Source organism: Sitodiplosis mosellana, unplaced genomic scaffold, assembly GCF_009176505.1.
Source record: "Sitodiplosis mosellana isolate CC-2019 unplaced genomic scaffold, AAFC_SMos_1.0 Smas_scaffold_6197, whole genome shotgun sequence".
Taxonomy (NCBI): Eukaryota; Metazoa; Arthropoda; class Insecta; order Diptera; family Cecidomyiidae; genus Sitodiplosis; species Sitodiplosis mosellana.
Window position 1 is genome coordinate 519,514 of NW_022601438.1, and position 27,393 is coordinate 546,906.

The following is a 27,393-nucleotide window of genomic DNA, read 5'->3' on the forward strand; positions in this document are numbered from 1 at the left end:
ATTTTTGAGAGTGTTTTAGATGATATTGTCATTTTTCCAGCAAACTCGTATTTAGACGATTTCGTTAGTAAAATAATTTGCAAATTTTAGATGATTTTGTTGAATTATTTTTTCAGCATTTTAGATGGATTTGTCACTTTGAATAAACATTTTGTCCATAGATGTTTTTGGAGGGTTTTAGACGTTTTTGTCAATTTTGCCAGAAAACTAGTATTTTTTCGATTTTGTTATTTTAAAACCCGATTTTGTTAAGAAAAAAATTGTCACCTTTTTAGATGGTTTTGTCATTTAAAAAAAAAATATTTTAGATGAATTTGTTAAAAAAAGGGACCGTTTCCTTTAGACAAAATTGTAATTTTTTTGACGATTTTGTTTTATTTTTAGACGTTTTTGTAAGCAGCCAAATAGTAATATTCATAAGCTACTCAGCCGGTTCTAATTAGGAATTGGAATTATTGAAATGTTCATTCCATTCGTAGCACTTCAAATCACATTCGCATAAATGACCTTGAACTTATTTGGCGTCCAACAACAAAGTTTTTCGTTTAAATTTAAATATAAATATTCTTAAAGGTGCTATTTCCTAGGCAGATCTCTAAAATCGTTTGCCGATCTTGAATGATTTTCAGTATCTTTACTATATTTGTCAAACCACTTGATGAATTTTGAAAATAATATACATTTTTAGAAAGATGAAGATGAAATCTTTCGAAAAATATTTTTTAAAAAATTCGTTCAGTGGCTCAGAAGTTATACCCGAAAAAAAATCGGCCACCTAGGAAATAGCATCTTAACTAAACGAGTGCGCTGAAGTGAAGCACAAATATCGAAAATGCGGCCGATGAACATTTCAATAGTTCCATATTGAAAAAAACACTCAGAAAAAGACAAAATATTTCAAGACTAATTGAAAAAGAGATGCATCAACCCTGCCTGGCTCCAAGGCCAGAGTGAAGACACCAATCTCTTGATAAACAAAGATTCTGAACTAACGAACACCATCCTATAATACCAAGTCCAACAGAGATAGACAATAATCATTAAGATAGATCGAATTCGTATTATTAGGTTGAAATTTGAAATAGATATTTTCAAGATTCTTTGTCCACCGTTTATCATAAATTCCCAGAAAAGCTCATTGAAATTATCGTAAATTCGAAGAGAATCTCTTTGTATTCAGAAGTTGGATCATACGAGTTGATAGTATCCGACCATTCAACATTTTTAATCTAGAAAATGGATTTCAAATTAATTGTTCCCATAGAAAATAAATTTATTGAGTCGAAATCTGCGCAAAATACTATTTTTTCTTTCCAAAGTTGAACCAGCACTTTCTGGAGCGAAAAAGATATGAGATGGAATTTTTTTTGTTACAGAAGTTGTAGAACTCTTTAAAAGGAACAACTTTTACGAATTACATAAAATTCCGCCATTTATCATTTTTGTGCACCACTAGTGTCGCAGTTCAAAATTTGCAATTATTTGTTTTATAGAAAAATACATTTTGTTTAGATGTTTTTGCATCTGTAAATTCAATTTCACTGTTTAAATTCGTACCATGACCAATCTCAAAGTATTAAACTCGAAATTCATAATCTGGTAATCAGAATTTAAAAACATTTTAACATGAACTTCGCACAAATTGGAGATAAATGTTGAATTTATCCGTATCATAAACCATCCAAATTGTAACATAGTCTAAATTGTAACAATTGCACAAATAGACTAATTTTCTGCAAAACTTTGAAGGGTAACTGTTGTTTTTTATATTATATTTGAGAAGAACACGAAAAAATCTTCCGATATGAATATATGACTTAATTGTATTTTTTTAGAAAAGTGGTTTATTTTGAGACTATGTTACAATTAGAACTATGTTACAATTTGGATGGTTTACGATATAGAAAATACGATTTACCCACGTTTTTGTGTGAGTACCAATTGCTAAATGAATACAAATAGATTTAAAAAAAATTTATTCGTATAAATGGGCATGAAAAAAGTTAAAAATATAGTCACCGAATTGTAAATCACTTGATGAAAATCGTAGACAGAGAAGTACCCATTCACCCTAATGCTAATTATAATTTTTGGATGAATATTTCGTTAAAAATTAAAATGCTGAAAGCCACAACCCGAGTCTTTTTCAATGAATAAAACATGGGGCATTGTTGCCAATTTATATTAAAACATGAAAAATAAACGTCTTTGATTTCTAGTTTGTAAGAATTACAATGCACAAACAAAGAGTGACAACAGCCATACCGATCCTGCAAATAAATTTATTTGGCCTTTGTTTTTGTGTTGCGCCGATTTTTTCCCCAGCTTGGAACATTTCTTGAGGCAGAAAACAAAGAATGGCCACAGACAATGAGTTTAGTTCGTCTTCTACGCCCAGATAAATTGAATAGCGGTCAGAATAGTTCCAATCACGGAAGAACTAAGCGTGTCAACCATAAATACATTTTGAAATGAAAGAAAAAAGAAAATATTGTTGTATTGGCGTCGAAATTTCGTTTCACTTAGTCAGCCAATTTAAATCTGTTATTAAACAATGTTTCACATTTTCCAAACCTTTCCGAAACTTACGCAATCTTTATCATCGCTTATGAGTAAGAGTTTAATGTAAATTGATTTATTTGGTCTTAAAATGTGGTACACAGAATCACAACAAAAATATACCGAAAAAAATACAACGTTGTTAGAAATCGTCAATTTTGAATAGGTTAATTGCAATCTGCATATATTTTTCATTTTGTAGTCATCACTTCACGACATTTGGACATAAAACCCATTGATCTGTTGTCCATGGAAACTGAGCAATTGGCGAAACAAACCAGCATTCAATTGACGAACGGTGAGCAGCGTTTTGGATGCCCGCTGTGCAAAAGTGTCAAATACACTCAAGTACGATATCTCAAAACGCACATTAAAGAATGCGGTCTCATTTTTTTGTGTCACATCTGCGAACTGAGCTACAAACAGAAACGAACATTTATGCAGCATATGCGATCAAAGCATCTGTCTTTATCATGTCAATCGTAATCGAACTAAAACGTTAAAATCTCACTCATTCTCATTTCATCGATTCACATTCGTCCTAAAACAAAAACAACAACAAACAAACAATCACCACATCAAATGTTGAACATGACTTGTATAGAAAATAAAAAATGATACGATCTGATGCTGAAAAATGATGAAAAAATGATCTGGTTTGATTCAACTTGAAAAAGGTGATCAATCTTACTTGGGAAGGTTTGAATGTTAATTTTTACCGTCTATTATTCTGATCTATTTGTCCTGTCTGTGTCTATTAAATATCATTTACATACATATCCAAAATGAATCAATTCTCACTAAATTACTTTGTTGGTTCTTTGGTTTCATCCTCCATTCGTAATCTTTAAATCGTTATTCATGGAAAATCAATCGAAAGATGGCCTCCGCATTGCATGATTTGAAGAAGAAAAAATCAATTCAGAACGCAACAAGTTTCTGTCACCATGGAATCACACCAATCTGTACTAAGAAATTATGCAAAATTATTTTTCTTTCTGTAGCTTATAAGAGAAGAGCGAATGAATGCAAAATCGACTGCAATTTATTACACATTCTAGATGCGATGGTGACCAATATGAAGACTTAGAAATCAATATACGACGACAATCATAGTAATTGGACTACAACAATCAATTTCTCATCGTCATTACGATCATATGCCAATGAAACGATTTCAATTGAAAATCCGTAGGCGGTGCCATCGAATCAATTATTCGACCATTTTATTGGCTGCCGGAGAAACATTAAGTTTTCCAATTCAAACACTATGGAACGCATACAGATCCGTAGCGGTCAAGCGATACAAAGCCGTACCATACAATTTTCATCACATTTGAAAGCGGCGACGGCGAAGGGGTCCGCGGCCAAAAATAAACGACGACAATTTACTTGCACTTATTGCCCATTTTCATGCACATGGTTTTACGATTTGAAAATTCATCTAAGACGAAAGCATAAAATAACCAATGCAACGCACATTCCGTTCGACAAACAGCGACTTTAGGTAATCCCAAAAAAGCAGAAAACCAAAGCGTTGCTCTCTGAGATGAATGAAAATAAAAATATTTCTCACTCGATCATGAGTTAAGATCGGACCTTTGCACGATAATTTGTGTTTTTTTCTGTAACATTACGTAGTCCATCGATGTAATATTGTTTACGTAGAAATGTTTTTCTTTTGTTCGCTTGTTTTTAGCTAAATGATTTTGTTATGTAACGAGAGTCCTTCTTACATATTTATTTATTTTGCGTAAATTTGATTTCCTTTGATTTTTTTTCTTCGTCCTCTTCATCTTACATTTGATTTATCATTGAGCCCTAATTAGTTTCCAATTAATATCTAAGTGCATTTCTATCAATCAAAATTTGTCTTCTCAAATTAATTTTTTTGTTTTAATTTTCATTTTTGTGTTTAATCTTGTTTTCATTTCATCATTTTATGTTTTTCTTTTCTTTCTTTTTCTTTCTATTGTTTCACCCAACTAACACTTGACCACATCCACCCACCCACACACACACATACACACACACAAATCGACAACATACGTGAAATGTCCTTGGTGCTCGTTGCAAATAACAAAAAATCCTGACATTTATGTTCGCGACACTTGCAAACAAATGAAAACAAAAAAAATGACCCTGAATAAACTACGACACAAAAAAAAAAACAACCATACAGAGAATGTAACATGCACGCCAACGGTCTATTTGGATGCGGCCGGTAATAATGCGAGTGGTGAACGCTTCTTTTGCATGGTTTGTGGCAAAAATTATTTGCGTAAACGCCATTTGCAGCGTCACATGCGCGATGAATGCATCGGTATTCCGCCACGATTCGAATGTGAATTTTGTCCGTCGAAATTCCGGCGAAAGTACCATTTGGTGCGACACTTGAATTCGCGACACGGTGATATGATAACGAAGGAAAATACTGGCATCAAGGTTGCAAGCCGAGGAAAGTCGGATTTGGCAGCAGCAGCAGCAGCACATGCAGCATCGACAAATGACGAAGACTCCGATTCGGCGGTGGCATCAACATCGTCTGGTGTTACCAATGAGAATCTTGTAATGAATGCAGCCGCAATGGCTGCAGCCGCTGAATTTGCCGCCAATTTTACGAAAGATTTTTCCGTCGACGCAATTATGATGAAACGTGAACCATCTGAATTGCTAGCCATGCCTGATCTCAAATTACTCGAGGAAATTCAGAAAAAAGTCAATTTCGCCGTCAATCCGGATCTATTCTCAACATTACGCCAAATGAATCCCATCAAGTATTGAATAGAAACGGACAACAAACTAAAGCGAAACCAATCAAAAAATTGAGCAAAACCAAAACAAGGCAAAATAAGCAGAAAAAATTCCAAGCATTTGCAAAATTGAACATATTCCCCTTTTTAACATCCAGACCAACTAACGTTTGGAAATGCATTTGCATATATAATTCGAACATTTTCTTTTGCTATTCCAATTTCATTTTGTATTTTTTTTTCTTTTGCTTACTATATATTCTTTTCAACTCTTTGATTTAATCATACATTGCATTTTTCTCTAATTGATGTATTTATTTCATTAGTTTAAAAACGCCATTAGGGTTTAAAAACGCGTTATTTTTTCAGTGTTTCCTAAGAACATTTTTTTTACAGAGCCGTTAAAAAAACGCCGAACAAACGTTTCTTTCGTTTTTTCTCGTTTTTTTCTGCGGTATTTTACGCTATCAAAATAGAACACCACTGAAAAATAACGTTTTTTTTTCATCATCGTTTGCGGTATTTGTCGAAACGTTTGTAAACCATAGTTCATGTTTGCAGTTCAGATTCAGAATAAAGCGCATAAGAACGAGACAAAAAATAACAAATCAAAATTTCGTATATCAAAAACGCGTATCAATTGGTCGAATAACGCAAAGAACTTGAACAAAATCTCTCAAACCATTTTACGAGAATATTTAACCAGTTTACACAATGTTTTTTTTTTTCATTATACAAATTCACGTAATTTAATTTTACCATTGCCATTTTCTTTATTTAATAAGTTTTCATAATTTTTTTGCATAAGTAATGCTACAAACAACAACAACACACACACATATACAAAAAAGAGTCAAACATTTTTGCGACTATTACTCAATTTTAAGATCGCATTCATTTCTTTTTTTTTTTTAAGTGAAGTTACACGAATTTCGAGCGGCGTACGCCAATGCCACACGACGACAAACGCTTAAATAGTTTGTCACGAACAAGCGATATGATATTGAGATTTTTCTTTAGATGATAAATAATTTTTGATACCTTTACTAATAATTCCAATCTTTTTTCTCTCTCTCTCTTTTTAAAATATATTATAACTTGCTAAAACCAAAACACGAATAAAAGCATTAAGCCAAAATAAAAAAAATTGGTTACTGAAAGAAAAGCCGATGCACGTCTTTTTCATTATCGTTTTCCGTTGTTGATTTGTTTGTTCATGTTGTTGTTTTTATTTTGATCGTTTTTTTTTCTTTTTTTATGATTTCTTCACATCAAGTTCATGGACCGAAAAAATTGATGTAAATTTAAATCCAAAAAACAAGATGAGGCAGAAGAAGAAAAAGCGCAAAATATTAACAATAATTATAATCCTCTGAATTTCCCCCCGCATGGACCAACAATTATGATACGTGTCAACCAAAGTGGTACAATTTATGTGTTATATTGTGTTTCAGGTGTGAATGATCTGCGTTTGTCACACGATCAAAAGGCCCACAACGGTGAAATTGATCAATTGAAATTGGAATCGATGCCCATACATCGACGTCGCAATTGGTGGCTAAATGCACACACATCAATCCAAAAGGATTTACTCATGAATGCCAACGGACGATACGAGTGTCCACGCAATTACTGTGGAAAAACATACAAAGAAGCCAGTTCGCTGCAGCGTCATATACGGTGTGTGTTTTCAAAATCTCTCTCACTCACTCATTCCCAATGAAAAATCCAACACAAAAGTGTATTGCAAATTGAAGCACAATTGTCAATATGAAAATATGTGATTCGTTCGTATTTCTGAGTTTGAACGAAATTCAAATCGATCCCATTTGTCAATTGTGCAATTGTGTATTGCTAATAATGTTTGCATAGATTTTATCGGACAAAATTGCATTATCTGTTGTTGTTGTTTATTAATGTCATTTCATTTTTATCCAATGTTGTCATTGTTCATTTCTCACGGTGCGCCCTGTCATCAATGTAGCTATGAATGCGGCGGACGGAAGAATTTTTGGTGTCACATGTGCGGCAAAGGATTCTCACAGAGCACACACTTGAAACGTCATACGGAATCTGGTGTCTGCATGAAAAGCTATTTATAACTACTGATGTTGATCCATCGCAATTTAAAATGCGAATAAACTATGACGCTTCGACCCCTCCCTCCCCCCTGGACCGGCTGAAACAAGACTGAAAGACTGCAGTGCAACACCAGACGCTTAATATCATCATACATATTTTCTTTCGAACACGAATTCATTAAACTCAAGCCAAACAATCACAATGCTTGCACACCTAATGGCTATAGTTGAATAGAGAGAGAGAGAGAGAGAGAGAGAGAGAGAGAGAGAGAGAGAGAGAAAGAACAAAATTTGTATTATAGTCACTTTAAATATGCATTACCCCATATTTAGACATGTTGCAAACGTAGATAGATGTTATTTATATTTTAGAAAGGATTCAAAATCCAATAGTCAAGCACTACGATATTTTATCGGATTGAAAAGTGAAAATGATCTGTTCTAACAATTGAAAAACTGAAACGAACAAAAAACATTGAAGAATAAAACAGGACAAACAAATTTACGAGCAATATTTTAATATGAGTTTTCCGCCACGTGTAAATGATCGTTTGATTTATAGATTTTTCTAAGTCCTATCTCAAATTCAGTGATGATTCTTCATTCAAGTTCAACATTCTTTTTTTTCACTGCTATATTTTATTTCAGAAATTATTGAATACAATACGATAATAATTGAATCAGCGATCGATGCGACGCCAGAGAATAAACCCCAACAAGGACCAGTTACACAGCATTTCAATATTATAACCAGTGAGCCCGATGAATATCATAAATTGGCCGAAAATGAGAACGAAAATGATCAAGTGGAATCAGTGACAATAACAAAAGTGCAAATTGAACCAACGACTATTGCAACGGCATCAGCGGCGATGGTGATAGCAACAAGACCTAAGGAAATTGTATCGTATCAGCGGTTCGGTCGTATTGATAAAAAAACTGTCACGTATCCATTCAAATGCCATTTGTGTGGGTTCAGTTGTCGATTCAAAGAGTCGCTACTGTCACATTTCAAACAAGTTCATCCGTACTAGAGGCGGAATTTACTGGCTCTAGATCAAGATTTCACCAATCATCAGAAGAGAGAAAGTGAATACTCATATCATTAAGGCAGAGATAGGAAAATCTAATCTAATCTAAAGAATTTTTTCAAAACAAATTGTTTCAAAGTATTCAATAAAATGCAGTTTGGAAACGAAACTGATACACGATCAACTGACGGAATCTCAAGAACAAACGAATCAAAAAAATCAGCCAAATCCAAGCCAATCTAATCCATGTAAATAATTCAAAATTAATTCACATTTTCTTGTATTCCTAACCTTGATTCTCTTTTTTCTAAGCTTAGGTTAAAAAAAATTTTAACTCCTATAATTCTCTTTTGTCAATTACTGACATTCGACACTTTTTTGTTATTGTTTTGCCCAAACAAACAGATTGATAATTGTTTGCTTTTAATTGTTATTTTGTTCATTTTGAGTTTATTTTTTTGTTCAAGTTTTTACACAGTGCACAATAATCGATTGTCGTATATTTTCTTTTTTTTTTCTTTTTCGAAATGGAAAAATGTCAGTGGCGGGCATTCTTAATTCAGTTGCTATTCAGAAACGATTGATGCTGGATTTTCTGATTGATAACTGTACAGTGAATTTAACACCAGCGTGTAAGCAAAGCAGTCCACTAACGTTACCATCGATTCCAACACCATCGCCAACAGCAGAAGCCACAAACGTTTACTCATGTCTGAATAAATGCGGCCAATCATACGATTCACTGTCATCATTGCAACACCATATGCGCCTCGAATGCACGTCCGATTCCGACCGATTGTTATCCATTCCAATTGTTAAGAAATTCGATTGCATTTATTGTGATGAAACGTTCACGAGACGAGATAAACTCAAACTGCACATTCATGATCAGCATCATTCAATCATTGAGTGAAACTCGAGCGGTTTCACGAGAGACATTTTCTGTACGGCTTCCTATGAGTAAACTATTTTTGCTTATGCTTTTGTTTTGTTAATTGTGTTTTTTTTCTATTGAAATATAAAAAGTTGATTTTTGGCAACAAAAGACAAAGAAAAAAGTCACACAAATTAAAATAAAAGAAAATATCCGTAAACGGAATGAATGTAAAAAAAAATAACTGTTTTTCATTGTATACAATATATAGTTTGAACCATTTGCTTTGTGTATATTCAGAGTTTTGTAACTTCTCGCTTCCGATTTGATTGATCAGAAGAACAATAACAACAAAAGACCAACGGTCGAATCTAATTTGATGGATATTTTTTCTATTCCAGATGGATATCAACATGAGGAAGTACAAGCAGAGCTGCAGCGGCAGAAAGACGATGATGTGGCCGATGCAAGTAGGTGCGAACAAGAAATAACAAATGTGCAAAATTCAAATTGGCAACCACGCATTCAAAGTATGGTTGTACAGAACGATGGCAGCATTATTTTATGTGACAATGATAGTGAGCTAGCTAGAAGACCTCGGATCGAGGTTGTCGAAATTCTATCTCCAACAAACTACGTTCGTGGTAAAGAAAACCAACACAATCACAAGAGATAAAAAAAAAACCAATTTCAAACCGTTTACTAAATCGCAGAGTTTATTCAATGTGAATTATCTTTCCCGTCCGCAGCTCAACCACCGATGTACGAACAACGACAAGAGAGCAAACAAAAAGAGTTTAAATTACCCGACACAAATGATACTCTAGTTCAAATGGATTCTATTGTGATGCCATCGACAGTGGTTGAAAAAAAGTCGAGTATGAAAAAGCGACCATTACACATGATGCCAAAGCAATCAAATGGCCAATCACAACGGTATAAGTGCCCGAGATGTGGCAAAGACTATTCGCAACGCAAAAATATGCGGCGCCATTATCGGCTTGAGTGTGGCCAAGAGCCAAAATATCCATGTCCAGTGTGCAGTTTACGATTTAAACGACATAATCAAATGAGTGGCCATATGCTTACGCGACATGGCATCAAAGATGTTGCCACTAAAGTGTTATTACCGGACGGTGGTGCTTTTGAAATTTGACTAAAAACCAGTGTAAATTAGTTGAACAAACAAATCCTGTGCTATATATAATGTTTTTAAACTGAAAAAAAAAGTCATTTATAGTGGTTTTTTCTAAAGACAAAGTGTACACCAAATGAAGCGCTATGATCGTAAGATAATTCTGATTTTCTATTTCAAATGTCATTTTTTACATTTTCGTTATGTTGGTTTCTTATCATTTTCGTTGGTCATATTGAACATATCCGATCGAATAAAAAAAAATCATGAATAATTGCGTTGTGTCTTCTCATTTTAGTAAATTGATCGTACTCTTTTATCTGAAAGCTCAGCGGAAAACCGTTTTTGACATGTTTTTTTTTTTAAACACACAGAGAGACACCCACTCACCCATTCAAATACTCACACAAGAACACTATCTCGTTGACCATTTTCGGATTTCGATCATCAATCGCACACATCATATACTAGATTCATGCAAATATTGTTTCTCTTAGAATGTAAAAACAGGAAAAAAAATTCTACAAAAATCAAACAAATTTGGATTATATTTATGATGAAAATGCTTGAAATGGATGGAGCGAATGTGACGACAATACATAATAAAATAATGATGTCTAATACAGATGTTATGGAAAACCAATCAAAAACCCGTTGTTTTTATTCAGATCGTGTTCTTTTATTCTGGTGATGATTATGATGTATATGATATACAATAGTTTAATTCGTTTTTAGAGCAAATATCTGCGAATATTTGCGCATAGAAGTATTTCTAAAATTAAATTCGAACAAAAGAATTTCGTACATTTAATGCACTCTATTAACCTATTCTTCGCCTTATTTGATGTAAACATTTGCCAAAACATAGATATCCTTAAATTTATTTCCATTTTTCTTGATTCGTTTCGTTTACTTTCACAAATTTCGTTCAAACCGATCACATATGACTCGAATGTTAATGAATGCCATTTTTCTTTTCTCTATTCCTTCTTTCTTTTTTTTTTTGGAAATTTGCCCTTTTTTCCATAAATTCCCGAACAGATAAATCATTGAAACAATCTGGATTGTTGGAAAACGATGATATTGTAGTATCGCGCAGAGCAAATAGCTACGTTCTGACGGCCGTTGCCAAAACCAAAACCTACAACTCAAAGAAAGCCAACGGATTAGAAACAATGCTGAAGAAAGCCGGTGCAGGTAATTGAAATAAATGATCATTGATGAATTTGTGTCCATGTTTAGAATAAACCTAATAATTTCTTTGGAATTTTCAGAAGGGATCACGGTGACAGCCGTTCGCAATCGCCAACAAAATGTTGCATCCGACACTGAGAAAGAAAGTGAACTGATCATCCCAACAAGTATATATTTGTCATTCATTTCCTTTTTCTTTCAAATGCATTTTGCAACTACCGTTTTATTTCGTTAGGGTACACGAAACTCAAAACTAAATCGAAACATTTCTGTTTCTTTCATTGAATTTTATTTAGGAGTGCATACTATTTACGATCCTGTGCTCGAAGCAAAGCGTCGCAAGTCGTTGAATCAATCGTTGGCCTCAAAGTCGATTAGCTCGTTCACGGAAGAAGTTGAAGATTACATGGAAATTTCGGAATTGGCCGATTTCGAGGAGATAACCTTCGATAACAGTCAAATGATGACGGCAATCATTGATAAAGAGGAAAATATCACATTCACTCAAGACACCACCACAAACATGTCAAACGAATCGACTGAAAATTTTTCGATAATTGCCGCCGAAAATGTGGTCGGCGGTGATGAAATAACGTTTAGCGAAGGCAGCAATTCATGTACATTTAAGATTGAATATCCATTAAGCGATTCCTCGATGAATTGTAGCGAGGAGAACAGTTCACAAATCGATAAACCGTTTGGGTGCCGTCACTGTGGTAAATTTATAGTTGCTCATTTTTCGATATGTTGTTGTCGTGATAGCACCAATAACATATCATTCCATTAACATTGAAAGTTATTAAGTTCAATATAATAATCTATTGTCCGTTTATAGGTAAAATGTACCGATGGAAGTCTACATTACGACGACACGAGAACGTTGAATGTGGCGGTAAGGCGCCATCGTACGAATGTCCATACTGTCAATACAAGGCCAAGCAACGTGGCAATTTGGGAGTTCATGTGCGCAAACATCACCCAGAAATGCCGCAGCTGGAGTCACGGCGCAAAAAAAACCAATAAATTCATATTGGAGACGAATTAAGTTTGGATGGACGAGATTTGTGGTATCAATTCAGTGCGATTGGGATTTTGGGAATTGGGTTTTCAAGCAAAACAAAAAGGCAACAGCAGCAAAAGGACAACAAGAGAAAAACAAAAACACAAAATTGTTTGAATTTTGGATCAAATCGACACATTCAGCTCTTTCAATTTTAAAGCAACGATTTTCACGTACATTTTCACGTCACATAATTTTTCAACGTATGCTTAACTTTCATTTGAAATTTTTCGTTATTCTCCTTTTCATTTCGGAACTTCTGTTATTCTGTTATCTATATTTACAGCCAGTTTGATCCATTTACATGGCGAAAAGTGAAAAAAAAGGAAGAAACCCTTTATTTAGATAATAGTAGTAGTTGTAAATAAACAAAACAAAAGATTACAAAGAAGAATAATTTAGAAAACTAACGTAAGTGGAAATTTAGAGGGGATATTCAATCCCGAATTCCCATCGCCCACACAAAAAAGCAACAAACAAAAATCCTTTGCAACTTTTAGGAATTCGTTTAAATCATAAGAGATTCTATTTAGCAATTAATTGGATAGGTTTAAGATCACTTCAAATCGCGTCATTCGTGTCCACCCAAGTTCAACGTTTGCTAGTTTTTTGTTGTTGTTCTTGATTACACGATGTTCAACTTCCAGACAGACCTGTTCTGATTTTATGTTGCAAAACAAACGCTTCTATAACGTTTTTTTTTTCAATCCGAATTGGCCTGAGTTAGACTTTTCGTACAATTTATTTTTCTTTAGATTAAGATGTGCTTGAATTGTAAATTTTCATTTTTTTCGCATTGTATGTGAAATACCCAATTTAATTTAGAAACGTTTAAATTAGACGCAACAAGCACAAGAATGATGTGCTAAATACAGAGAGTTTAACGTGAAACAAAAACATGCTGATAAAAACAGACAGAGATTTTGAAGCGAACAACCACACTCACAAAGACTTTTACGTGCTGTTCCGAACGACTCAAGTGCCAAATAAAGCATTGCACCGAATGTCGAGCAAAATCTTATGAATGGCATGGTAGCTCATACAATGCTGTATCACTTAAATCATTCGAACCACCACGAAAATGTCGGAGAGAGCAACAAAACCAAAATTTTAAGCGTTTTAAAGGAAATTTGCCATTCAAGTAATTAGTATATGGTCTGTAAATTGAATGAAAAAAGAAAAAGAATGATTAAAATGAAAAAAAAATTGTTTGTGTTTCTTTTCATTGGCTGTGGAAAACGATTTGTGGTGGGGCGAACCACTTGTAAAAAAATCACATCACTAATATAACTTTGTTTTCATTTTAGGTGTGCTGAGACCCAGAGATATTGAAGCGATGATTGCAATCACGAAATCACTTGGATACCATTGACCGCAATGATCAATTGAACGGAGTGCCGTTTCGAGAATCACGTTCGTCGAGTGAATATCAGAGTAAAGATTTGTCTTGCAATTGATCAATTGATGTCTCTTTGTTGTATGTGTTTAATTGTTTTTCGTGTCGGCGTATATTTTGAATTATTTTGCTATTATTTTAGTAATGTTATCCATATATTTATTTTTTATAATTATTTTGTTGTTGTTGTTGTTTTTGTTGTTGTTGACTTGCGTTGTTTATTTTGACCTAAGACAAAAGAAACATTGAAACCAAAACGCATAAAATTGCAAATAAAAAGCGAGTGTGAGTGAGAAGTTGTTTGGAATTTATTTTGAAAATTTTATATGTTCATTTCTAATAGAAAAACTAATTTCTTATGATTTCGTGCCTTTTTTTATTACGAAATTTTATTTTATTGTTTCTCTCCATCTGCGCCTGTATTTTCTTTGCATATTGTAAAAAAACACCACCACCACAAAAAAAGGTCACTCCACACAAAATCACACGTTTTTTCCACATTATTTTTACCCACAAATCGAAACCTGTTCTGTCTTTGGTGACGGTCGATTTTCAAGTAAATTTTTAGTTAATCTGATTAAACCAGACAAGTAAAAACTCAATTAGATTCTAAAAAAAAACTCTTCTTAATTCACACAAGTACTCATTGATTCAATAACATTTTCACACTGATACACATACTTTCTCTCTTCTCACATCAAATCAAAGAAGCCTTTTCCAAATTTCTCAATCTCGTTAAATTAGAGTCATGTTCATCACACTAGCACCCATGTGAAATATGTTCGATTCGATGCAACAAACCGATGGTCGCATGGCCGGATCGAAAATATTTGAACAAACAAAAATAAACACTTCATCTCATCCTTAAACTTTAAGCAAAAAAAAAAAAAACATAAATTCAACCAAAAGCAATTAGGATTATAAACAAAACCGAACATAGAATAAGTCAGACAGTTATTGTTTTTTGTTTCGATGCGACCTTAAGTGTTAGGCAATTTTCTGTTTAGTTTTTTTTTTTGTTAATTGTTTGTCCATTGCCGTTTGTCAAACAATATCACCTTCACCAACCAACCACCCACCCCAGATAATTTCCATTTAGATTAAAATCGAAAATTTTCCAAAATTCTTCTTCCATATATTGTAGTACCCGAAGATTTGAGCATAACGCGTATCGCTGGCCTACCATGGGATCAGTGGAGTTCACACATTGCAATGCCATTAGTAACGCAATTGCGAGAAGGAATCCATCCATTGCTATTTCCAACCGATCTAACGGTGAATCCCATCGCATCTGTACTCGACGACAAGAAATCAATCAAATTGCTATCGCCCGTAAGTAAATTTCTACAAAGTAAACATCGCGAACAGAAACGATTTTTTTGTGTGATTAAAAATTTGTGAACTGTGCAAAATTCGATATGAGTTTGATTCCATCAATTTGGTGTTGAAAAAACATATTAACTTCGGAAAACTAAAAATGTTTTAATTTTCATATCTTGATTTCTGCAGTCCACTCATGATCGCAATAGTAGTGCGAATACATCTTCCGGTAGTGGAAATGAACAAGCCGGCGGTGGTTACATGTGTCCGGCCCCCGATTGCGGACGCGTCTATAAATTGAAATCATCGTTGCGAAACCATCAGAAATGGGAATGCGGCAAAGATCCGCAATTCCAGTGTCCATTCTGTGTTTACCGTGCCAAACAGAAGATGCACATCGGCCGGCACATGGAACGGATGCATAAAAACAACGCGGCCATGTTAAAAGCAGCTGCCGCTGCTGTTGTGGCTGCCACTGCGGCTGCTGCAACTGGTATTAAGCGCGAGGAAGAGAATTCTTCCGATAGCTATACAGCTTCCGACAAAGAATAGACACAATTGAATCGCGTCAAATTTAATATTGAGAAAACTTCAATTTATTTTTCTATTTACTCATAGTTCAGCAAAGTATCAGCCGTTTATTTTTTTTTTTTTTTTGTTCAATTAGAATGATATTAGACTATGTTTTTTTATCAATCAATTAGCTCATTTTTGAAATGAGAAAAGAAACGAAACCGACAGATATCACTTATCTCTAACAAAAAAAACAATCCTCAACCGGTACATTCTTTATTATTGATCGCATTCCAAAAAAAAAAAATCCGAATTATAATTCTTTTATATTAATATACAGTATTTGTGTTATTTTATACACATTTTCCATGAATTTATTCTAGATGTTACTACATTTCTAGTGTTGAGAAAAGCAAAATTGAATGAAAATCTGCACATAATAATTGTTAGGTGAGGAATTAGTTCAAAATATTTATAGTCCATAAGCAAGACAGAAAAGAAGCGACAAAACGTACGCACGCACGCGTGCGCAAAAAAGGACCAATAACAGTCAACAAGGAAAATGATACGGGTGTCATATTTACAAGTGAAAACAAAAAAATCGGTATTTTTGTACCGTCCCATTTGTTTTGTTGTTGTTTTTTTACACATTTAAAGACGAAGAAAATAGTATGTTTTGCTTGGGGGTTCAGTTAGAGTGTGTTGAGTCGTGTTTATCTGATTCAAGCAATAACATATTATCTTTATGCCATGCGAGTATTTGTACAGAGAACAGAGAGTAAATTTATATGAACATAAACTCAACATTGTTGATGCGAAAACGAAACATTAAACACGGGTATTTGAAATACAAATCAAGAGGATTTTCTTTTTTTCATAAAAAAAATGTGTTTTTGAATGTTAGAAGAAAAAGAAAAAAAAAAAACAATTAGTGTAAATGATATAATAATAGATGTGCACTATAAACAAATTGCAAGGTTACCGTCCTTTATAAACTATAGATGAATAATGAAGAAACACTCATTCACTCAAATGAGAAAATGCAAAATGCAGCTCAAACTAAATACTTTAGCCGTAACGTAATCGAACTACCTCAAATCACATCACATGCAAAATATTTTTTCAAATCGTTATCTAGATAATTTATAACACCATAAAACCTCTCTCTCGCCCCTTTCCTACTCACGCAACAGGTCCTCGCAATATAATGTTCACATATTTTGCTTGTTTTTTGTTTAAAAAAACTTGTATTCATGAATCGAGTCAGATCGCAAAAGTCTACGTAAAAAAAAATTGCAGAAGAGTTTTCTCGAGCGCCATATTTGGATGTTTGTGATATGCATACGAATTTCATGTGGCCATTCCACGTTTTATCTTGTAGAATATGGACAAGCAAAAAGAAGAAAAAAGAAATGCAAAAGACAAATCAATATACACAACAAGTGGCATTCCAAACAAAACTAATCAATGTCAATAGTAGTCCAATTATGAATTTAATAGTTTGTTTGTTTGTTTTTTTTTTTCTGTGTGAAATTAACGGAATTTCATGTATTTTGTTTTGTTTAAAAAAGTATATGAAAACAATAAATAATTAATTCTATACATTTTATTTACCTAAAACCAAGATAGTTTCTATGAATGGTATCATTTTTAAGGAAATTTAAACAAAATTATGTATACTTTTTGATGATGAAAATCCCATTTTTATTTTTTATTTAAGTTTTAAAACTCTAACTCGCAAGTTGTTAAATTGCAAATGGATTTTTACACGTTTATTTTATCGATTATCGAATTTGTGATTTAAAAAATCATTGAACCGAACAGAAGAAGTTACCCGAAGAAAGAATGAAAGAAAAAAAAAAAACAGAGGGATAGATGCAAGGTGAATTCGAAAATGAACATGAGGTGATAGGATTTTTGGAATGATAGCATACATCTAACACACATGAAAATCGTGCTATACGATCGAGATAAAGTGAGAAAGAGAAAAATGTGCGTACAATCTGCAAATATACTCAAACTATACTATATAATTGATATTGGGTCTTGGAATCCGTTTTATTATTGTTTCACCGATCATTTTTTGGAATCGGAAAAGCAGGATATTGAATTTAGTAGAAGCATAGAGGCCATACCAATTAAAAACACAGACACATTTCGGCACACATTTTTGAATAGGCATGGAGAGAAATAAAAAAAAATGGTTCAAATGTTGTTCATTGAAAATGAATTAAAACAAATTATAGGAATTTACAGAACTCTTTTTTTTCATTCTCAGTATAAATATTAGAAATATACATAAAAATAATCGATGAACAAATTTGACATAAAATTCACTTTAAGCTTAATTTTGAATACTAAAATTTAACTCTTCAACTCGGTGACGGAAAAGGAACAAAAACATACTTTGAATCTAAACAAAAAAAAAAAAGTAATTAAAAACAGTCTTAATTCCCTACAAAAAGAATTTTTAAGTGATATAAAATGAAGAACAAAAGCTTTTCTGAAATTGAAAAGAAAAAAAGATTGCAATCAATTAACAAAAAGATTTTAATACATGGATGCAACACATTTGAGTCACCATGTTTCAGAACCAAACACAACAAGGCTTACGAAGGATCAGACTTCAAGCAAAGTGGCTTGAATAGTTTTTGCCATGGTTAAAATTTTGGTTATATGATAGATAAAAGACAATTAGCATGTAAGAAAATCACACTAAAAAAACTATCTTCTTCTTTTCATTCCTAATAATATATGTTTTTTTTTTCGTTTCAATATATACACAATTATATTTGATTAAAGAAAAAAAAAGGAAAAAGATGTTTTTCTTTCGAATTTTTGTTGAACTTCATTGCAGCTTCCAACACTACATGGATTACGATTTCCAACAAACACATTTTTCTCCAATTCTAATTTGATTTCTTTTTTCTTTTTAGGTGACATACACTGGCGATGGTACTCAGTTCATGGCACACAATGGTCTCTCCGACAACGTTCTCTAATCGAGTGAATCAGAATGTATCAGTTTCTCACACTACCAATCTGTCGGTCGCTGCAAAAATTTTCGTGTGTGTATAGCAACTGTTGTGTTTATTCTGACTGGAACCTTCTGTCGATGTTAACTGACGCTAAACTATTTTAAGTTTAATTCGTTGTAAATTAATTTGATTCAATTTCTTATGAGAATGAAAAAAATAGAAATAATTTCCAAGTAAAAGAAACATATATACTCTAATCCGGAAACACAAAATCAGATTTTGCATTATTTGTCCTCTTGATCAATCAACTCATGTTTTCGTTGCTATTGCCACTTGAACGGTAGTTTTCTTTAAATGCGTTTTAATATCGTTCAAGATTTCAATCGTACAATATCAACTAATCCGTTTCTGTTAAGTGATTTATTTATTTTTTATCTGTGTGTTTGTGTGTTGTCGTACGAGAAAAAAATATTCATCAGTCCAGTGTGTTTCGTTCATATCTAGTTTTGCCCAGTTACCATTCAAATGGAGAATAAAACAAAAGTAAATCAAGAAATAATGAAAAAAAAAAAATTACAATTGAAAATATGATCGAGAGACACTACTACACGTTCATGAAAGCATCAAATGTCATCATATTCACTGCACCCATTGCAAACGCTTCAAGTGTGTTCTTTTCAAAATATCGTTTTCAAAATATGAATGATGATATTGCCGAATTCAAAAACATTGTGCCATACAACAAGAAAGAAGAAATAAGAAAGAGCTATGCTTTAGACGTTTGCTTCAGTCCGATGGTGTATTATGTAGCTGTTGTTATTTTTGTAGTGTGTTTGTGTGTCAATCAATCATTAGTGAGCATCATCAAATATCACACACATTTGTTGCCATTTATCTGTCAAAAATCAAATGACGTAAATACACACGTTTGTCTTCATCATCTCTTCATGTGCACTTACATGCAATTCGATCAAGCAGCCATAAATATGTAAGCTTCAACAAATCGTAATTTTTTGTTTGTTTGTTTATCTGTCTCGATTCTAATTCTTTTTACTCTCAAATAACCATTCATGAATCATCGCACTTGTCGCACATATTGATCATACGAACTGCATTCATGTTCGATAAAAAAAAAACAGTTCAGTCCAATTCACATGTTAATGTGGCATTTTTGTAAAAATCAACTCGTTCATTTTTGTGTCCTGTGTTTCGCTTTTCCTTACTAATTTTCATCCAAATTTGTTTTTAGTTTCATTCAATTCAATTTGACGTTCGAACGACGATGATTTGTTTGTTTGCTGTATTCCTATTATTGAGTTTTCCACACTCCACCTCAAACACAAATCAAAATCCATAGAAAAAATCAGAGCGAAAGAGTTTCGTTTGTTTTTCTTTTTGTTTTACCTTATTTTCAAATGTTATCCTACTATGTTTTTTTTCTTTGTTTTTCTCTTTCGTTCGGTTTTATTGGCAGTCATCGGATACGATCAACCGTGCGACTTGCGTTTGCTTACACCGGCAACATGTTTGAAAGAATTATCGGAACCCGTAATAACAACCAAATCACCGCCGAATCTATTACTTCTCAAAACTGATCTAGAGACACAAACCGAGCGCACATCTCCCCGTAAACCTCCAAATACCGCTGCAGCTACAGCAACATCAGCATCAAATAATAACATTTTTATGTGCAAACAATGTGGCAATTCGTATGCACGACCGCACAGTTTGAATCGACATATTCGATTCGAATGTGGCGTTGAACCAAAATTCGAGTGTCCAATCTGTCGTAAAAAGTCAAAACACAAACACAACCTTGTGCTACACATGCGAACGCATCAACATCGATGATTTGTTTGGAAAAATTGATCCAAATCAATCAATCCGATAAATGCGCGCACATACACAAAACAACCATAACAACAATGATCGCTTGCATCGCCTTTAAATCGATCTATTCAATTTGAATTGAACTTATTTCACGAGAATCGAATGTACGATTCAAAGGCAAAATGCCCAATTTTTATGTCAGTTTTTTTTTTTGGAAGTGGCCAAAACTGGCCCAAATCCAAATACATTATACAATTTTTTTTGATGTGATGCTTCTAACACACAGATAAATCAAAATGCATGCACACATTTCGCAATAAACAACAAACAAGCATTCGACATCAAAAGATGTTGATATTGTTCAGTGAAAAATGTGTGAATTATTTTATTTATGATCTAGATTCAATTTTTTTGCATTAACATTTCAAGAAAATAAAAGATGCCAAGAAATTGTGATAAAAACAGAGCTTCGTTCGCCGTTGATCGGCAAATAAAATAACCATTGAAAATATGAACGAAAACCAAAAAAAAAACAAATAGCCCATTCATGCTCTAAAATAACAGTTAGATGCATCAATCACTTGCTAATCAATAAATGTAAACGATGAAGGTATTTCGATGATCCTCTAAAGCACCACCGCTATACAACAAATATTTACATACACATACTATATTTACAAGGTGTGAACTTCCAAGGGTTAAAAGTTTTAACTTAAAACGATAGATTTATTCAATAGTTGGATAAGTTATAATATGTTTTTCTTTCGGTCAATATAAAGAAATCGAACTGTGAATAAAGCTGCGAAAATGCAGTCGAGCCACTTGTCGGCATATTTCCAAAGAAAATAACATAACGGCGATTTTCATTGTACACACAACGCAATGGATTTTATTTAAATGAATTTTAGACAATTTTAAGAGAAAACAACAATAACAAAATCTATGAAAATGGAGCACACATTGTACATATATTTAGTTAACAAGCAGCTTAGTCGCACACGATAGAGCAGCTGAAACGGTTCAGCATAATTTTATTCAATTTTAAACGATAAATGCACAAGCACGTATGCACATTTATTTACCTAAGCTGAGCTTTAGTTGATTCGAAAATCAAAAAAAAAAAAAACTATCGAATTTATTTACAAATACAAAGAAATGGTCATATTGTTATTTTATTTTATTCTCGACGGTTTCGTCAATACAGTTAAACATTAGAGAATGTTGAGTAGTTTTACATCATTTGACTGCACATGATTTTCCATCTTCTTCTCTTTTCTTGGCATGTGTCAAGTTGTATTCAATTCATTCGGTGGCGAAAAGTCCATCGTTCTCGAATGTGGTGGATCAACCCAACCGTTGAGTTTATCAAGTGCAGATCATTTTGAATTTGTTTTTCTCGCGTAAAGGCTTTATCTAAGATTAGATACATATTTTATTTATTTCGACGGCGGTTTTTGTTATTGACTGGGGTCATAGTTGAAATCATCTGAAGTTAGTCATTGCAAAGAGTTTACTATGAAAAAAAAAATACAAGAATTTATTTCATTAAAAAATTTGAGCCATTCGGCTTTAAGATGATTTTAGTTTCTAATTTATTAGTCCGAATATTTAAAGAAATAACGTTTGTTATTATTTACAATCACATTTGCTATGAAATCGTACATATATATGAATTCGAGAGATAAAATCAGAAAAAACCAACAATGTGTTACCGCCAATTCTTCAAGAAATCTCGAATACTGATGGCAATTCTGTGCAATTTCAAAGAAATATCGACAAACACAAATGTGCTATACATTTAGCACTAAGCGTTACCATCAATGAGAAAAAGAGCGACAAAAAATGTATTTAAACCCGAAACACAAGCCATTAGAACCGCGTAATGCAACAAGAAAGTAAGCAAATTTTCCAATTGACAAACGATCGAAGCACAAAAACACAAGCGAAACGAAATTGATTATTTATATATATCGTATACGCATATATAAAAGCATGAAAATAAATTCAAATGCCAAACTATGTGAAATTTTATTCCCTTGTAAAAACATACGCACACAAATTCGTAGTCATTTTCGCAAGTTCAGCAGTTTTCCCCCCCATTTTAAAAACAAAATGTAATACTTATGATTAGAGATGATCGATGCAAATCAATTTGAAAATATGAGCAAAGCAATGATTTTTCTTTTATGAAATGTATCGTTTTAGATGTACCGTCTTGGGCATATTTGATTCACGACGATGAATCCGATGAAGACGAAGAAACGATCGCACAATCAGATCCACAATCAAACGCGAATAAATATCAATGCGAGCATTGCAAACGAACGTAAGCACTGTTTCCAATCGCAAACACTCAAATTTAAGCATTTGAAACCAAAACAAACAATAATACAAAACGGCCACATTTTTTACTATCGATTTTATTTTCCTTCTCTTTTTTTCTTCCCTTCTAACCATATTCAATTTGCACAGATATCAACTGAAATATTCGTTGCACCGACATTTGCGACATGCATGCCGTTCAAATCAGTCCGGCCAAAATATATCTAAGGCATACAAGTGCTATGCATGCAACAAACGGTTCGCTTATCGATTTTTGGTATCGCGTCACATAAAAAAAGTTCATCATTTTACACCCGATCGATCCAAGATCAAATCGTGCGCAAGGAGTGAACATTTCACTGAATTGAGCGATGACATTTTTTAACGAGAAACAAAAAAAAAACAATCAAGAAAGAAATGAAACCCCGAATTTCATACTTAAGTTTTTAGTCAAATAGGAAATTAGGAAACTTTCCAATAAATTCGATCGTTACGAAGAAACCATATGGTTTTGTTATTGCTCAAGGAATTTGAAAGAAATCAGTGGGTAAACAAAAAAAGAGAAAAATTCATTTATATTGATAAAATACACGTTGAATTGACAATAATAGCAACAAATTATGATGGGGTTATATATTTCATAAAAGAAGAGTATTTATTTTATATATTGCCTAAAAAAAACTTCTCGCTTAAGACCAAATTGTTTGGGGCTGAATACAAAACAGTAGCGCGGAAATAAAAAAAAAACAGTTTGGGTGAAGGTGCTTTTCACAAATTCCTTTCCTGATCCAATACACTATTACAGGCCATCGCCGATCGATTTATGTTAGCATGTAAATAAGTAAGACATTGTATGCCTTACAGTGAAACATAGACAAATCGTAATTTAATTGAAACCATGTATCGCAGTTTGGTTTTCAATTTTAATGTTGATGACCCCTGTGCATATCTAAATATTTTCTTCGCAGATCAACCGATTGGAGACGATGCAGCTATTACAAAGCAATTACATCATGAAGCGTTTGACACTGATTTTCCAAAAACCGCGTCAAATTTAAAATCATTTGAAATCATTTGAATGTCAAACAAAATGGTCGGCCAAACCACTTGAAAAAAAACATCGAAAAATGTTGCAGCTGTGTATTCATTAGTGAATTCGTCGCAACTGACAATTTCAACCATTACATCGTCGGCAAAAGTTGCAACGAATGACAACGGCCCATCGATTTCGATGCAATAAATGCCTAGCTTACATTTTTCGCCGCAATTCAAATGCCCATTATGCTTGCATGGCTATCTATCACAAATTTTGCTTAACGATCACATGCGTAAAGAACATTCCGTGCTCATTTAGTCATTTTTTTTCTTGCATTTTAGTTAGTAATATATACTGATTTTTTTTAGAATTAGGGCGCATTCTTTCGTTTTCGGGCACACTCTTTTTTCGATTTTTTGTTCCCAAACCGAAATTGGCGAAATGAAAAAATTGCGATACTCAAAGAAGCATCGGATTTGTCGTCACTCGCGTGGATGTAGCAAATCGTTAGTTGCCGAAACATTGTATATGCAGTTCACTCGATATATCACGTGAAATCCCAATATTCGGTTAGCTGAAGTATGATTTCGTTTGCGACGCCGCGCGTTAAATATAGCGTTGAACTTTATCGTAGTAGCCATATCTCATACATACGCTATGTATATAGGCGCCGCAAATGGAATCATACTTCGGCTAACCGAATATTAGAATTTCACGTGATGTATTGAGTGAACTACATATACGATATTTCAGCAACTAACGAATTGCTAAATCAAGTGGAATACTACATCTACGCATGTGACGACAAGTCCGACACATCATTGAGTATCGAAGAACAATTTATGAAAATTCCATCAATTTAAAAACAAATGCTTCAAATGTTGCAGTTATTTTTGTTTAGCATCTAATTGTTGTTTTATTAGCACATACAATAAAGAATTCAATTGAAAAAAAAAATAAAAATAAAATGGCAACGTTTCCAACACACACGCATTCTGTTTTCGGTGGATATTGAATGCAAGACAAGAGAAAACAATAACCAAACTGTTCTGTAACTAATAAAAACTCTTCTCTTTTGTATTTTTAGGTAAACAATTCATTCCGAATCGATTTTGTCATTTGCACGGATCGCACTTTGATTCTCCATTTGATAGATCCATTTTCGGGGGAATACGTTTCAAGCTACCTACCGTACGGATATTCGAACGACTTGTTCCGAAAATTTCTGCAATAAACCTAAAACAAAAAGGAAAAACACGATTTAAACACACTGAAACCATAAGAAATTCCGTTCAATAAACTCATACAATATCAACTGAAAAACCAACCAATCTCATTCATTTCCCTCAACAAAAATAAAAACAATTGTAACGTTTTGTTTTTTTCGAGCGCATATTTTGCATTTTGTTTAGTTTATGATTTAGTTAAGTTAACCAATTTGCGCTATACTCTTTTTTTAATCAGACAATCACATAATTTAAATATTGAGAATGAAGTATTTTGTTTTATTTTGATGTGTTGTGTAATGATTGTTATGCATTTAATTAATTTTTTGCGTTAATTTTTGTTGCTCATAAATTTGATTGCAGATTTTCCTTTTGTTTTTCGATCAAATCCAAATTCGCCTCCGCCGTTGTTGTTATAAGATTTTCATTTCTAGTCAAACATTAGAGTCAAAGTAAAGTATTGTGTTATTTTAGGAATATGGCGAACAGTTTTCTGGAATCGACTTTTGTACAGAGAAAATGAGTTCATTTTATTTCCCGTCGTCCTAAAATCCGGCCGATTGCAGTGGATAAAAAGGATTCAATTGTAGACCATATATAAAGTTTTCCCCTCATAAATCTAACAACTTAGAGTTGCTTCCAACGTTTTTTTTTTCTTGAATGTAAACCATTTTTTTCTCGTGTGATTTTGTTGGTCTTGTTTCAAAATAGTAGATACACGATCTGGATTTTTTATCTAGCTCAATTTTAATTAAGATATTCTTTTTCTTTTTTCCCCGTCTTTGTCATCGTCGTCATTGTCAACGATCATTCGATACGACCTGTCACTCGTCGCATTGAAAAATCGCTTAAAATTAGGTTCAGTTAAGAAAAAGTCAAAAGTATCAGTGGGATCGGTAGGAGCAGTGGCTTGCACACCGAAGACACCGAACACCACACCAGCTGCTATAACAACGATTACACCGACAGCGATTTCGATTCCAATCGGAACGATCCAAAGCGCAACAGTAGCATCAGCATCAGCAGCAGCAGCAGCGGCGACAGCGGAGGCGAAAAAGGATGAAATGGATCTCGCGACCAAAGTTAATAATATTGTTGTTGCAAGCAATGCATTGCCCCATGGTACGAATAAACTAATAAGATTGGGAGAAATTTTTTTTTGATTTAGCCATTAACTATAAAAGTAGACTCTGTTTCCGTTTCGATCGGCTTATCGGTTTCTATTCTATGGCATGGCAGTTCCACCACACTCAAATGAATAAGAATGCTGTTTTGCTAAAATTGCAGTGTTTCCTTTTACAGTGTCAACAATTTCATCAGTTGCCTCCTCGTCGTCATTATCATCATCAGCATCTCACACATTGTCATCGGCCATCCTAACATCATCCAATATGACTGCTGTGGCAACAAACAACAATCAATCGTATCAATTGCTATTCGCTACCGTGCCAAAGACATCGCATCCGCGCATCAAATACTCTGGATTGAAAAAAAACGACGATATCGCACCGTTGATTGTGGAAGCTGTGTTGCCGGCTAACGCATCCAATCTTTCAGCGAACACATCCAATATTTTGGATATATCCGGAATAACGCCCATCATGACGGCACCGTTGCAACAATTATCCACCATTACAATTCCATCCCAGAAGAATTCACAAATCATCAATATCAGCAGCAATGATCTGAGTCCAGCCATTAAATATGCCGACATCGATGATATTGAACTACCGGATGGAACGAAAATCGGTTATCCAACCGAAAGTGAAATAAAACGTTTGCAACAGCACCATCCGCAACAAGAATCGGTTAACGATTCATCATCCTACACATCAAATTTGGCAGAGAAGTACTCAATTTTGGCAGCGACAGCATTGAAAAATTTCGACATTTCGTTGAATGAAAGTGCATCGCTAAGCCAAAGCAACGGTACCATCATTACAAGCAATGGATCGATTAACGAAGTGCGTTCGATCATGGTATCCGGCTCAGCGAATGAGTCAACCGATGGTGATGGTGGCGAAGAACTCTTTGCTTGTCGTACGTTTAGTAAATTTTTTCCTTTTTTTTCCTTATTCAATTGAA

The 27,393-nt window shown here is 33.6% G+C and overlaps 2 protein-coding genes across 51 annotated transcripts in view; both read left to right on the top strand.

Annotated features, from left to right (window-relative positions):
* Nucleotides 1-27,393, top strand: part of LOC129577491 (longitudinals lacking protein, isoforms A/B/D/L-like) — an 89,909-nt gene that overhangs the window by 24,743 nt on the left and 37,773 nt on the right. For 6 of the 50 annotated variants that reach the window (XM_055464652.1, XM_055464648.1, XM_055464653.1 and 3 more), the window contains 2 exons: nucleotides 26,167-26,430; nucleotides 26,611-27,348. The exons of 30 other annotated variants lie outside the window; for them this stretch is intronic. In XM_055464652.1, coding sequence (XP_055320627.1) covers nucleotides 26,167-26,430; nucleotides 26,611-27,348 — 1,002 coding nt within the window. Of the gene's footprint in view, nucleotides 1-4,741; nucleotides 6,478-9,699; nucleotides 9,943-10,047; nucleotides 11,087-11,474; nucleotides 11,631-11,707; nucleotides 11,795-11,923; nucleotides 12,344-12,462; nucleotides 13,900-26,166; nucleotides 26,431-26,610; nucleotides 27,349-27,393 lie in introns of those variants that run through there. 14 more of the 50 variants (XM_055464673.1, XM_055464677.1, XM_055464675.1 and 11 more) reach the window with 3 other exon arrangements.
* LOC129577497 (longitudinals lacking protein, isoforms A/B/D/L-like) lies at nucleotides 15,228-18,442 on the top strand. Its single transcript, XM_055464706.1, has 2 exons — nucleotides 15,228-15,415; nucleotides 15,593-18,442. The coding sequence occupies exons 1-2, from the start codon at nucleotides 15,296-15,298 to the stop codon at nucleotides 15,953-15,955; spliced, it is 483 nt and encodes a 160-aa protein (XP_055320681.1). The 5' UTR covers nucleotides 15,228-15,295; the 3' UTR covers nucleotides 15,956-18,442.

What these genes read in the sequence shown, in the direction of transcription:
- LOC129577497 (XM_055464706.1), top strand. Translation starts at nt 15,296, where the DNA reads ATGCCATTAGTAACGCAATTGCGAGAAGGAATCCATCCATTGCTATTT. An exon ending in CAATCAAATTGCTATCGCCC is followed by an intron (nt 15,416 to 15,592) that starts GTAAGTAAATTT and finishes TGATTTCTGCAG; the next exon opens with TCCACTCATGATCGCAATAG.